Raw genomic sequence first — 14,452 nt, 5'->3', positions numbered from 1 at the left:
GGTCACATTTGACGCCTCCTGTCATACTGTTGAGCTTGACCAGTCAATTATTATCTTTTCCCTCTTCTTTTTCATTTGTAAGCTACCATTTCACCTGCTACCTAGTCCTCAAGATAATAAATCTCCCCAGACTCATGGGCTCACTTTTTCTAGCCAAGGACTGCTCTGTCTAGGATTCTGGTCACATTCAGAGACTCAAACCCCATTCTGTGTTACAGAAAAGTTAGCTAGCCCTCAGTGCCCATCTTCTCCCTATCTAGTCCAAGACCAACTTGAAGAACCTACAGAAATGCCACTTTTGCTTTCAGACATTTTTCTCTGAGAACTTAGAGTTCCAAGAACCACTTCTCAAAAGCACAGCTGGCTTGTGCTGTCCTCACACAGTAGAATAAGGACTGAGGGTCTGGCACGTTCCTTCCAGAATCTTGGCTGGTTGTCAGCTACTTCAGTGGTTTCCAAGGTATAGGCCCAAGGCCCAAGGTCAGCAATGTCAGCTTCATCTGACAACTTTTAGAAATGGGAGCTTAGGAGCTGGATTGTAACTCATCACATTTGCATATTACACAATGCCCTGTTTAATCTCCAGTTCTGGGAAAAGAAGGGAATGGAAAGGCAGTGAGGAGAGGAGGGGAAGGTGGGGCAGAGAGGTGGAAAAAGAACAAGGGGTGGGGTTGGAAAGAATTCTGGACCCTGCTTCAGATTTACCGAATCATACATTTGGGTGAGACCAAGTTGTCTATTCCAACAAGCTTCCTGGAGAGTAGATCCTTCCTGATGTCTGCTGAAGCTTGGAAACCGCTAGACTATTTCATGCTGGTTCAGGCTCATTCCCTGATTGTTACCCGTCCAGCCACTCATAGCTGATGTCGGTCCTTGCTGAATAGCACCACAGAGTCAGTGGTGCCCTCTGTAGGATTTGTTTGCCCAACCCAGACCCTTGGGTATCTTTTAAAAACAACAAAAATAACCATGAAGGCAAGTTTGGTTTGCACTAAATCCATAGCTACATTTATTCCTGATGGTTTGAAGTAATAAGTGTTCCTCATTAGAGGTGATGAACCATAGTTTGTTATTAGCGCTATAAATACATATTGATTATCTACAGTGAGTTAGGTGCTGGGAACATCGCAGTGAGCAGAAAGAACAAAGCTTGCTTCTCTCTTGGAGCTTGTGTTTTATTTATTAATTTTGTTTACTTAAGATTTAATTTTAGGCTGAACTCTACGTGTCTTTGTAGATATGTATGACCAGAGGAATCCGGAAGAAGGCACTGGGTCGCCAGAAGCTGAAGTTACAGGCAGTAGAGAGCCAGTGATGTGGGTTTGGGAACAGAACTCAGACTCTGTAAGAGCAGTGCGTCTCTCTCCAGCCTCATAGGACAACTCGTCTTTTAAAAGGCTTCATACTTTTAAAAAGGTTTCCATACCATGCAGATTCAGATTTTTAGCGGTAAATACTAAATTTTCACCAAAGAGTGCACAGTGGGGGGAAAAATCAAATAGACTAAAGACAAGAAATTTTGAAATAACTAAAAAGTAGTGTTCTCTTTACCTTAAGCAATTTAAATCCAAAGTGTTTCCATTAAGCTTTTGCTAATCTTAAACACCAATTTAGTCCTTTTCTTACCTGAGGCCCCCAGACTTCGTCCAGTGGCATGCCCGGGTTTTCCTCTATCATTGACTCCCATGTCTGTGCTTCATTTATACAGCCATTCTGCCAAAAGATGGCAACATGTGGTTATGCAGAAGGCTTTGCATTAACTTATTTTGGAGTATCTAATATATCTTAATGGCATTGGAAAATACCTTTTTTTAAAAAAAATCTTACATTTAAATACAGTGCAATTTTTTTCACTACTTAAACACAATACAGTTTTAAATACTGAAAACGTTCGATTCTGTGGCCTTGATTTTGCTCACACACTGTAAACACAGCCACTGCCAGGACCCAGCTGAGCAAACCGTCACCCCTGGCAACCAACATCCTACTTTCTGCTCAGAGTTTTGACTAACATTTACAAGTGAAATCATTCAGTATTTTTCTGCCTGCAAACTAGCTTGCTTTTATGTAGTAAAATGTCTTTATGGGCCATCTGTAGTCTAGCATGTATGAGAATTTCCTTCCTTTTGACAGCTTCTGTGTGCATGTGTGCACGAGTGTGTGTGTGTGTGCAAGTGAATGCTGTTGGGTGAATGTAGATGCCAGAGGACAGATAACCTGTGGCTTAAATCCTTTTTCCATATGGGACCTGAGGGGATTGAGATCAGGTTCCTCAGGCTTGCAGGTAAGCTCTGTTACCTGATGAGCCATCTTGTGAAACTAGAATTGCTGGATCATACGAGAATTTTGTGTAGAATTTTGTAAAGAATTACCAGACTATTTTCCATAGCACAAATCCATTCCTTTTACTTTAAGCCCCCTTTAACTTGAAAACAACAACGAAAACAACAAAACAAGAAACCCCACATAGATGCTTAAACAAACAAAACAATAATGAAAACCTTTCTACTCCTGATTCAAAACATAACCCAGAAAGTCCCCAGGAGCCCTACAAGCTTCTCTGAAAGTCTCCACAGCTTCCCCGTGCATGGAATAATTGCGGCCCTGGCTTTCCTAGGCACCATTCCTAATAGTTCTTGTGTTTCTCACCAGAATGTGCATTCTGCACACTGTGGTCTCAGCCCTCAACACCATCTGATACACACACCTTTTCATGGCTTTTCAACAGGGCTCCCCTTTCTCTCTCCTCACAGCCTTGGCTGTTGTAGGTAGTGCTGTGAGCACGGTGTGCAAATAAACCCTGGAGAACTTCCTTCCACTCTTTGAGCATCCAGGCACAGAGGACGAGGACTGCACATTGTGCTTCCAGTCTCTCATTTGCTACTGTGTGTTTCCCAGGGTGGAGGTGCCCTTTACAGCCCAACCATGTGTGTGTCAGATTTTCCCTCCATCACAAGCTCTATCGCCGTTTGTTTATTTTTATTCTTGCCAGGCTAGTATATGTGAAATAGTGTCTCACAGTGGATTTAATTTAGGTTTCTCGAATGTTCTTCAATGTCAACTAGTTATTTTCTTTAGAGAAATATCTATTCAAGTCTTCCCTCCCCCTTTAATTTGAGCTATTTGGTTGTTGAATTCTGGGAGTTTTTTGAACATTCTGGACATTCTACTATCAAATATATGATCTGCAAATACTTTGTTCCATTCTATAGGTTGTCTTCTTATTTTGTGATTTTTCTGTTATTATTTTCATATACCAACTACAGCTCATCATCCCTCTTCTTCTCCCAGTCCCTCTCCCGTCCACTCTTCCTCCAGTGCTTCAATGGACATCAACTAAACATGGCATATCAATTTGCAGCAAGACTAGGCACCTCTCCTTGGCTGAAAGATGCAAGCCAGTATGAGAAAAAAGGTCAGGGGCAACCCCTGCTCTGACTGTTAGGTGTCCCACAAGAAGACCAAGCTACATAACACTAATATGTATGCAAAGGGCCTAGGCTGGTCCCTCGCAGACTCTCATTCCCTTCAGTCTCTGTGAGGCCAGGTTAGTTAAGTTTGTGGGTTTTCTTGGGGTGTCCTTGACCCCCCATGCCTCCTATATTCCTTACTGCTTCTCTACTATCAGTTGCTGTATGAATCCTCTCTGATAAAGGCTGGGCTAGGCACCAATTCCTGTATCTTTTGATGCACACAGTTTTTAGATGTTCATGAAACCCACCTTTTCTCTCCTCTTTCCTTCCTTCTCCATCCTGTTTTCCCTTCCTTCCCTTTCTTTCTGATCTCTTACTTTCCTTTTTCCTCTCCCCCTTCACCTTTCCTCTTCCTTCCTCTCTTCCTTTCTCTGTCTTTCATCTGTGACTTGATACCATAGCCATTTATAAATCACTGTCCAATCCAATGTTGAGATTGATTTTGCCATACATTTGTTTTCTAAGAATTTTATTTTTTTAAGTTTGGGGTTCTAAATTTAGACCATAGATCAATTCTGATTTGTTGTCTGCACATGATGTCAGCTGACAGTTCCATTTTATTTCTTTTTTAAAAAAATGAGTATTAGTGTTTGCCTGAATGTATGTCTGTGCACCATGTGTGCAGTGTCCACAGTGGCTTAAAGGGATCAGATCCCCCAGGACTGGAGTCACAGAAGATTGTGAGCCACCAGATGGGAGCTGGGAACTGAAGTTGAGTCCTCTACAAGGGCAGCCAGCACTGTTAACCATCGAGCCGCCATCTTTGATGCTCAGTCAAAGGATGCTCAGGATGCTTTGAGCTCCTCCACACTTGACCTCTGTGTGTGTGTGTGTGTGTGTGTGTGTGTGGTTTCAGTTTACCCAGTACTATTTGTTGAGTAGGTTGACTCTCCTCATTGGCTAGTTCTGTATGAAGCAATTGTGTATATGTGCTCTGGAGGAGACACACTCTTTAAATTAAATGCTTGTTACAGTGTTTTATACTGTCACTTATTGTGTGGAAATCACTTTTAGTTGAATGATCCAGCTGTCCTCATTCCCAGGCATTGTCATACATGTTCACTCTGTGTGACCAGCAGCTCAGATACAGTCACGGGGCAGGGCAAAAGGAAGATGAGCATTTATGGTGGCTATAACAGCATGCAGGGACCACACCTAGGAAAGTAAGGCAGGGGGCAGACCAAACTATAGAGCTTAAACTGGAGACATAAAGAAGGGAAGAAAACTGGGAATGACAGAGAGGTAGGAGGAGCAAAGGTTTCATCACTGAAGCGTCCCAGTCATGTGATCACACAGGAGAAACTGTCCAGGAGCAGGACTGACAAGAGGGCTACAGCAGTGCCGATGAGCTGTGCTGTCTGAGCTTAGGCACATGTTTAATAGAAGCTGCATTATCCAGGGTCTCTGCATTGTTCACGGGGGGTGGGGGGGGTGGGCATGATCAGAATCTGACTTTTGTATCATGGTGTTAGGAATCTTGATTTGTGTGTTGTTGTTGTTTTGTTTTTTGTTTTTTTTTTATTTTTTATTTTTTTGAGACAGAGTTTTCTGTGTAACCCTGGCTGTCCTGAAACTCCACCTGTAGACCAGGCTGGCCTCGAACACAGATCCACCTGCCTCTTGCCTCCCTGAGTGCTGAAATTCTGGGATTAAAAGCATGTGTCACCATGCCTACCTAATGATGTTAAGAACCCAACCCAGGGCACTAAGCAAGAGCTCTACCACTGAAACCAAATAGCTCATCTGTTTGTTTGAGGCAGAGGTAGCTTAAGGTTAGTAGCCTACAGCTTGATACATTGCTATACTTTGGCTTTGAATTGGTCTTCCTTTCTCCATCTCCCAAGTGCTGGGATTCCAGGTGTGTATCACCCCACCCAACTTGAAGTTAAATTCTATGTTGTACAAAGCCCAACTCAGTTGTCCCAGATTACTCTCCTTGGAGCCTGAACTTGGAAGTCAGGCTTTTTCATGAAGGCTCTTTGAAGTTCCTACTCTGGGTTGTTTCTTTCAGCTCTCAAGTCCATCTACAGCTACTGCTGTAAGGAACTAAGGTGACAGGAAGTATGGGGGTCCATGGGAGAATCATAGACTTCCTGCTCACATTGCAGTCATGAGAGCCAGGCATGAGCCCACCTAGATGATTATGGGAAATGTAGCTCTTGTTAAGTTTTACATCTCAGCAATGTCTCTATGCAATGGATGGAAGGGTTGTCTTCTGGGCTCCACATACATGTCCTCATGTGCACATGCTCCCCCATACAAATGTACATAAATACAGTTAGTTTTCTTCTCCTTCTTCTCCCTCTCCCTCTCTCCCTCTCTCCCTCTCCCTATCTCTGTCTCTCTCTTCTGCCCCTCTTCTTCTCCCTCCCCCTCCTCCCCCTTCCCTCCTCTCCTTTCTTCCTCTTCCTCTTCTTCTTCCTCTTTCTCCTCCTCTTCCTCTTTCTCCTCCTCCTCCTCCTCCTCTTCATCCTCCTCTTCCTCTTTCTCCTCCTCCTCCTCTTCATCCTCATCCTCCTCTTCCTTTCTCCTCCTCCTCCTCTTCCTCCCCATTCTTCTCTTGTTTTTTGAGACAAGGTTTCTCTATGTAGCCCTGGCTGTCTTGGAACTCACTCTGTAGACTGGGCTGGTTTTGAACTCAGACACCTGCCAGCCTCTGTCTCCCAGTGTTGGGATCAAAGGTTTGCACCACCAGTACCCAGCAACAAGTAGTTTAATGATGAATTCATGGGGATGAAGGTATTTCATCTTAGATGCTGAAAACATTCAATGTGCAGCATGATGGATTTATTTAGTGATGTAATTGAAAGACGGTGTGTTTCCACAGTGGTAAAATGTAATTCAGTTCTCCTTGCTGGCATCTAGGTGAGTGCTATATCTCAAATAATTAATCTCTAGTGAGAAAAAAAAATGTTACATGGAAAGGGGTCACTTGGATTTTCTTTGAGCTTGTGATCTCAAGGGACTCTTAGGAAATCCTGTTGTTAACTTTCAGAAGGGTCTATATCCATGGGAAGGCTTCAAGACATAAAAGCTCACAGTGGCAGGAAGGAGTAATGACAAAAGGCAGAATAGGGGGGTGAACCCGGTTGAGGTCAAATCAGCTGGTCTTGGAGGATAGAAGAAGGAAAGAGGGTGCAGAGGCACTGAAGCCAAGGCCAGTACGGTAAAATGGTACAAAGGTATGGTAAAGATGAAACCTGAGAGTACCCATGTCATTTAGCACCAATGTCTTAAAGTGAAAAGTGGACCCATCTATAATTAAACATTCAACACATTTCAGATAGAGAAGAAAATCTTCTTTTATGACTGTATCGCAGTTTCTTCTTTATCAGAGATGCAGCTCAGAAGTCACTAACTTTAATATAGTGTTGGCTTTCTTGTCTATGTATGGCTTGGTTTCAGTTCCCTTAAATAATTTGCATACAAATTGAAAAATCAAAAGGACATGTTTAATTGCATGTTCAATAAATTTTGTTTAAATTCAAAGATGTCGTACCTGCTCCATAGTAGAATTAAAGGTGTAGTCATTCCTGCCATGGATTTCCCACACGATAAAATTTGCGTCAACTATCTTAATAAATCCACTTTCATCATACCTGAAACAACAAACACAAAAATGATAGTTTAGTGTCAAGTAGAGGGCCTGCAGCTTGCAGGTAGGTGTTCATTTTTGTTTGTTTGTTTGTTTGTTTGTTTACTTGAGTTTTGAGGTAGTGTCTCAGATAGCCCAGATAGGCCTCAAGCTTATTATGAAGTGCTGGGATCACAAGAATATGCCACTCATGGTGGTCCAATCCCGTCTTTGTCGCTTCTTAGCCTCTGACCCCAGGGAAGTTCCTGGAACTCCCTGACTCTTACAGACTTATCTGTGATAAGATTGTATGTAATGGCTAGGTCTACTTCCCCCAACTGAGTGAAAGAAATGAGCCTTGTTTCGAGACAGGATCTCATGCAGCCTCTGTTCATCTTGAACCTTTGAGTTTACTGTGGAGTCAAAGCTGGACTTGAACTCCTGCTCTGGCGTGTACATCTCCCTAGTGCCAAGATTACAGGTGTGCACCACCAGGTTCAGCCCCACGGAGCAGATGTTATTGAAAATAAGATCCTAACGGTACAGAAGGAGGAGAATCAGAACCATAAGTTTTCTCCATTGTCCTAATAACCACATATTGATGAAGTGGGGACTGGGTGAGGTCCTGATGACACGGGAGAGACGATGGGACACGTGGAAGGACAAAGCAAAGGTCTCTGGGTATCATTAAACCGCATGTCATGCAGTGGACAGTGAAACCACAGGTTTATGTGCTGAAGCTTCCTAGGAGGCGCCAGCTGGAATATGGACTGAATCTTGCAGTCAGCAGCCAGAAGAGCTGAGGTAAGGCTGGGAAAGAGTCTCCACAGCAGCAGTAGACAGGGTCACAGTCCTGCATGGACCGGGTACTCCCTCATGATACTGGCACAGGACACATTAGCCCCACCAAGCTGAGAGCCATGCATCCCTTAGACCCGTGCAGTTTTAAAAGAAAACTGGTACTTTATATGAAGATTTTTTCCCTTTAATAGAATAAATAATCAAGGTTTGAGAGCAGAGGTGGTTATTAATAACTTTACACTTTGCATGTAAAACTCAAATGGTTCCATGGCTTTCTTCGCCAGCATTTATTGCTCGCTCTCTGCACCTCCCCCTCCCACCTTCCTGCTTTCTCTCCCTTTGTCCTTGCCTCCCTTTTCTGAGACAGAGTCTCATAGTTCAGGCTGGCCGGCCTCAGACTTACTCCATAGTTGAGGATGGCCTTGAATTTCTGAGCCTGCCCCTTCCTCCTACTTTTCAGACTCCTTATTGCTTGTGTATCTGAATGAAATTGTCTTCGTATACTCATTGGGTGGGAATTTCCCTGGAGACTCAGACTGTAGTATCCAGTTTCCGCTTCCAGGCTCCTAATTCTTGAACTGTACCTCCACTTTTAAATGACAATTTATCACTTGAAAGCTCTGTGTTGATTTACAAAACCCATTAGATCCTTGTTGTTGCTGTTCCTTGATAATACTAAGTCCTTGTCTTGAATACCTTGAAAATACTAGACCTTGTCTTGTTCCTTGCTCAGGTCTCTGCTTCCTTTCAAAGCTATTGGACCCTGGTTTCAGATTGGATAAGGACTGCTGGTTAGCACAACTGGCCATTGTCCCATTCTCTCAAAGTGCAGAGGAAAACTTCAGTGTTACATAGCAAGCAGTTCCTGGGAAGCCATTTCTATCTCTGTTTACTAGTTTTGAGAAACCATAAAGAGCTCAGAAGCTCAGTTCTCAAAAAAGGTGTGGTGGAGAGGCAGTGTGGCTTGGTGTCTGGGTCAGGGAGAACCACAGAAAATTAACAAAACACACAAACATCCTCAGGCGAGTACTCTGGCCTCTTGGCACACAAGAATGCCGGGGCACTCACAAGTTTGTAGTTTCAGGACTAGCTAGGCTCAAACGCTAGCAGCTTTGGTGGAATCCAGAGTTTGATTACATCTTAAGTTAACGGTAGAATCCCTGATTTCCTAAGAGTTGGGAGTAGATGGAATGGAATGGCCAAGCATGAAATGACACTTGCTTCGAAGCCTGAGGTCCTGAGTTTAATCCCTGATGCCCACTAAGTGGAAGGAGAGAACCAGCTCTGAAAGTGCTCTGACAACTTCCCCCTCCAATAAATGTTCACTTTTGTTTTTGTTTGTTTTCTTTCTTTTTTTCTTTTTCTTTTCTTTTCTTTTCTTTTCTTTCTTTTTTTTTTTTTTTTTTTGAAGAATTGAGCATAAAGTGATTAAGGACAAAAGGGTCACCAGGAGTAGTGCAAAGAACTGCAGTGCCATCTTGTGGAAAAAGCATGCCTTGCAAGATCCATCATTTTGGAGTTTTGCTTCACCATGAGTAAGTGCCAGAGAGACTTCTTCCACGAGCTTATTATAGTACATTTTCATTAGGGGGGAATAGAATGCTAATTAAATCCGAGAACTCAGGAATGTCACTAATTGGCAGCTAAATTCCCAACTGCTGGTAATTTTTCTATGGAAATCCTACTTTGGGAATTGAGGAGACTTCCTTATCTTCTTGATGATCCTTATCTTCTTATGATCCATTATCTTAACTAGGTCTTTTATTATCTGTGTACACAGTAGCTGCTGTTTCATCAAGAGGGCCCTTCTGGCTGTTCTTTTGTCTAGTGAATTCACATTTGCACGATGATCTAGAACACAGGGCGTCATGGTTGATACTGGTTGTCATTTTGCCAGGATCTAGAATCATCCATGAGTAAGCCTTTAGGCACATTTGTGAGGGATTAATTTAGATTAATTAATTTAGGTTAATCTCCAAGCATGCCTGTGAAGGATTTTCTTGATTACCACCCGGAAGGTGGGCAGTACCTTCCGTCACTGGCACAAGTGTACTTTCCTTTTCACTTCTTTGCCTTTGTGTCCTGAGGGTGTGTTCATTGGCCTTATTTGCTCTGTGAGTGAGTTGCCTCTGCCTTCCTTCACTGACGTCACACCTCAGCTGCGTCAGCCTCCTGACACTGACTCAGTTCTCCATGCCCTCACTGCTATACTGGGATTCGAAGGCATCTGGTCTTCAGGCCTGTGCAGCTTCTGGGTTTTCAGCCTCTCTAGTGTGAAGACAGCCATTGCTGGACTACCCAGACCTTATCCTGTAAGCCTGTCTAATTACCCCTCTTTTAATTAATATATAAATATATATTAATATATAAAGATATTATAAAATATATTATATTAAATATATTATATTAAATATAGTGTGTGTGTGTGTGTGCTTTGTTTCTCAGAGGACTCTAATAGAGGAGGGAGAGATGAAGAGATGATCTGGGAGAAAGAGGAGAACATTCAGAAACAATGTTCTTAGTAAAAGGGACAGTTCATCTATGTTGTGCTGGCTAGTTTTTATTTCAGTTGACAGAGACTAGGTTCATTTGAGAAGAGGGAGCCTCCATTGGACAAATGCAGCCACCAGATTGGTCTTTGGTTAAGCCTATGGTATATTTTCTTGATTGATAATTGAGGTAGCTCACTCTGGGCAGTGCTGGCGGTCCTGGGTTCTTTAAAAAAGCAGACCAAGCAAACCAGGCAGCTCCTGCCTCCAGGTTCCTGCTCTGACATTTCTGGATGGTGTGGTATAAACTATAAACTGAACCAACTTTCTTCCTGCCCCTCAGGACCCCCACCCTGGCCCTACCAAGTTGCTTTTGGTCAGGATGTTTTATCACAGCAATAAAAATCCTAAGACATACAGTGACTATGAGCGCATGGTTCAGATGCTTAAAGGTATAATGATGTGTTGTGGACATTTGATTGGTGCTACCTGAGTCATCCATCTTCATTGTCTCCCTCACCACTCACACATATCAGTGATCAACTCTTTCTGGCTATAATAACACATTTGTATGAGAGATGAACTTCTTTGCCAATGTTGCCTTTTCAATCATTCCCCACCTCCTAAACCCAATTTTACTATCAGGTCTCCCTACTTAGACTTCTTCACCTAAAACTCAGAGAGACAGAGCTAAAGCAAAAGCTCACCCACATGACCATCCTAAAAGAAGGGAGTGAACGGAGGCCTTGCATGATCTGGATCCCCAGGCCATCTTTCCAGCCTCTTCTGCTGGCGCTCTTCACTTGACATATGCCCCAACATTGTATGTTAATACATTTTCATCCTCAAAGTTCCATTCTCGTTGAAAGGCTTCTTCAATACAATTCACTGATATCCAGGCTTTTTCCACCTTCCCTCTGGGTCCAGCTAAGTATTCATTATCCTTTAAGGATTCAGTGCACATTTTCAGAACATCTCCTAGAGCCGGGAGCAGGCCCCTCATAGCTGGGGTGGATTCATTCCTTCTGTGTTCCAATACCTACTCCCACTTCATTCTTTTCTATAGGACAACTTGGCGTATTTACTTAGTCCATCTTTTGAGAGCAGAGATCCCCCATTCTCAATCCTTGAATTCTTAGTGCTTGGCCCAGTACTTGGAGGAAGTATCTGGCTGGGTAGTTGGTGGGAAATGGGTGTTGAATGCTGATAAACTGAACTAAAGAGCTTTGTTGGGAGAGAACATGTGACTTATACCATTTACTGTGTACTTATTTTAACTGTGGAGAAATAAGGACCTTGTTATAAGACAACGAAACAAACACAGAACTAGGTCTCAGCAGTGGTGGGGACAGCCTTGGTGTCCAGGTGTTGGGCCCTATTTTGGCCCTGGTTTGGGCCTTGGGGACAAACTTGAGCCTGGCTCAAGTTTTGAGACCTGTCTCAGTCACTTCAGTACCAAGGTGACTCAACAAGGCCCGTGTGGCCCTGCTTCTTGATGTAGAGCTTTGCCACTGGCCCTGTCAGTCACCCCACACCCTCCATCACCCTTCCCTGCCCCTATGTCATGTCATCTCACCCCACCAAAACTCCTCCTCCCTATGCTCTGAGTTTATATAAGTGAGAGGCTGATACATTAAAGCTGAGTTTCTGCTTTGACTCCCAGCTTGGTGTGCTTCTTTTGGGCTGCCGACACTCACCATCCTGCTCAGCCCCAGAGAGAGACCCAGCTGGACTGGCACCTCTCTCCTCTCACCTGGACCTGCTGGCAAGGAGCCGACACCCAGGAAAACTAGAAGGTGAAAACTAGAGAGGATTAGGGCTACAGCTCACAGGGTTTTGATGAGTGATGTGGGTAGGAAGGCACTGGCAGAACCTTATAAGCCAGGTGGGGTGCAGAAGGAAGGCAAGCAGCAAGGCATGAAAGCAGAGGAAGCCTTCTAGACCCATGTAGAAACTCTCTGGCAACCAAAGAGGAGCACTAAGCCACCATTATTGCCCTCCCCGCTTGAGAGAAGCCAAGCCTTTCCCAGCCCAAGGAGGCCAGAACAGGGCATCAGATTCCCTGGACTTGGCATTATAGGTGGTTTTGAACCACTGTGTAGGAGCTGGGGACTGAATTCAGGTCCTCTGTAAGAACAGAATGGCCTCTTAACAACCAAGCCATTTTTCCAGCACACAAATTAATTTCCCAAGTAAGTATAAACTTACAATTCTACGACAGGATGAAACATTTCTTCCAATTGAAGTGTCCGAGGGCAGCCGTATTTTGCCACGTCATACCTTACTTTCTATAGAAATAAAAATGCTTCAGTTGTTGTGTGTCGGGGCAGCCTTGCTTATACAGTGAAGGCCTAACATCAGCAGTAGGCCTAAGTCAGCCTGCTAACACAAAATCTTGGAAAACCACTGAAACAGATAGCTATAAGATATTGTAAACAGGCAGCTTTGGTGGAAATTTACCAGCCTGAGTAATCATAGATCTTGTAGATAGGTGACCTTGGTGGATAGTTTCAACTTAGATAAGGACAAGTGAATCATAGGCAGAGTCATTGTGACCTGTCTCCTGAACCTTCACCAAGATAATACCCTGTTCTGGAAGGTATCTGTACTCCCCCTGAACACCTATGCTCCTGCGTCATCCCCTTCCCCACATCTTGCCTTTTTGTATATATAACCCCTGTGTGGAAAAGTAAAAATTAAGATTTGATCAGACTACAGACAAATCATCATTTTTTGCGTCAGCCTGTTTCCCCCATTCAGGTGACCTCCCTGGACCCGCTGTTTAATGCCCTGCTGGACGGGGCAGTTGTGTCCACTTATCACACTGACAAATTTATACTTTTCTTACCAGATTTTCAGATAGGCTCTCTCTCAGAAGATTCCTAGTTGGTTTTTTTTTTTTAAAGAAAGAAAGAAAGAGTTTGTTATTATCTGCTGCTTATTCTTCATTTCCAATTCAAAAAGCAAAGGCTGGAGAGATGGCTCAAAAGTTAAGAGCACTGGTTGCTCTTCCAGAGGTCCTGAGTTCAGTTCCCAGCAACCGCATGGTGGCTCACAACCAACTCTAATGGGCTTCGATGCTCTCTTTTGCCATGCAGGCATACATGTAGATAAAACACTCATATACATAGAATGAATAAATAAATGTTAAAAAATTAAATAAAAATTAAAAAATAATTTAGGGCGGTGTTGAGTGAATTTATACATTTGTATGAATGTGGTGTGTGTATGTCATGCATATGGAGGTCAAAGGGCAACCTCTGGGGTTGGTCCATCCCTCTTCCACATTGCTTGAGGCAGGGTCTCTTTGCTGTTTGCCATTGAGTATGCCAGTCCAGCTTGTCTGCAAGATTCTCTTGTTGTCTCTCACAGTCTCACTGTCAGCATACTGAAATTTAAAATGGATGTTACTGTGCTTGGATTTCTGGTGGGTTTAGGACTTTATCCACTGAGCAACCTCTCTGGGCCCTACGAGTATATTTTAAAACTCCAGTTATTCCCTATTTTAAATTTATCCTTATAATGGAATCCTTCTCCTCTGTGAACTCAGGAGGCATGTCAATTCTAACTAGGTTCATTACACGGTCATGTAGAGAAGAGAAATGGGAACAAGTACTCCTCCTATCTGTCTAAAGTTAGAAGAAACAAATATGGGATTTGAGACTAAATAATATTTGCTCTGTTTAACCAATTGAATCAGTGAAGACAATGCTTAATGTGTCTCATACATGTTTCAGACAAGGTTAAGGGTTATCTCTACACTTTTTTTTGTAATTTGTAAACTGTTTAAATATGCATGCCAATGGTGTTATAAACAGTAAACACTAGCTGATTATAAACTGCTAGCTGCACATTAACTGCTTATATTAGAAGTACTTCTTACTTGTCAATCACATAAGAAAAATCATGACGTTGACATCCACTCCTATTAAATCTACAAAAATAAAACAAAGTAGTTGTAAGGTCATTGCTTATATATTTGCATAAAGACTTCATCATTGAACTTAGTGGTTCTTAAACTGTAGATGGTTACATAGTTCATTTACAAAATCAAAGTCTCTGGGATATATATCAAAATATCTATATATATTAAAAAAACAATCAGCTCCAAACAT

The 14,452-nt window shown here is 42.9% G+C and overlaps 1 protein-coding gene across 3 annotated transcripts in view; it reads right to left on the bottom strand.

The window, feature by feature from the left end:
• The window catches only part of Catspere (catsper channel auxiliary subunit epsilon), a 122,527-nt gene that overhangs the window by 11,385 nt on the left and 96,690 nt on the right, over positions 1-14,452 (bottom strand). For all 3 annotated transcript variants that reach the window (XR_013104492.1, XM_034520548.2, XM_076914579.1), the window contains 5 exons: positions 14,221-14,271; positions 13,186-13,219; positions 12,546-12,625; positions 6,973-7,072; positions 1,627-1,713 (listed from right to left, as the gene is read on the bottom strand). Coding sequence is in view for 2 of the 3 variants with exons in the window: in XM_034520548.2 (XP_034376439.1) it covers positions 1,627-1,713; positions 6,973-7,072; positions 12,546-12,625; positions 13,186-13,219; positions 14,221-14,271 (352 nt within the window). In the remaining variant the exon portion in view is untranslated. The remainder of the gene's footprint in view (positions 1-1,626; positions 1,714-6,972; positions 7,073-12,545; positions 12,626-13,185; positions 13,220-14,220; positions 14,272-14,452) is intronic.

Source organism: Arvicanthis niloticus, chromosome 16 (genome assembly GCF_011762505.2).
Source record: "Arvicanthis niloticus isolate mArvNil1 chromosome 16, mArvNil1.pat.X, whole genome shotgun sequence".
Taxonomy (NCBI): Eukaryota; Metazoa; Chordata; class Mammalia; order Rodentia; family Muridae; genus Arvicanthis; species Arvicanthis niloticus.
The sequence above is the reverse complement of the archived record's forward strand: the minus strand, read 5'-3'. Positions and strand labels throughout refer to the sequence as shown.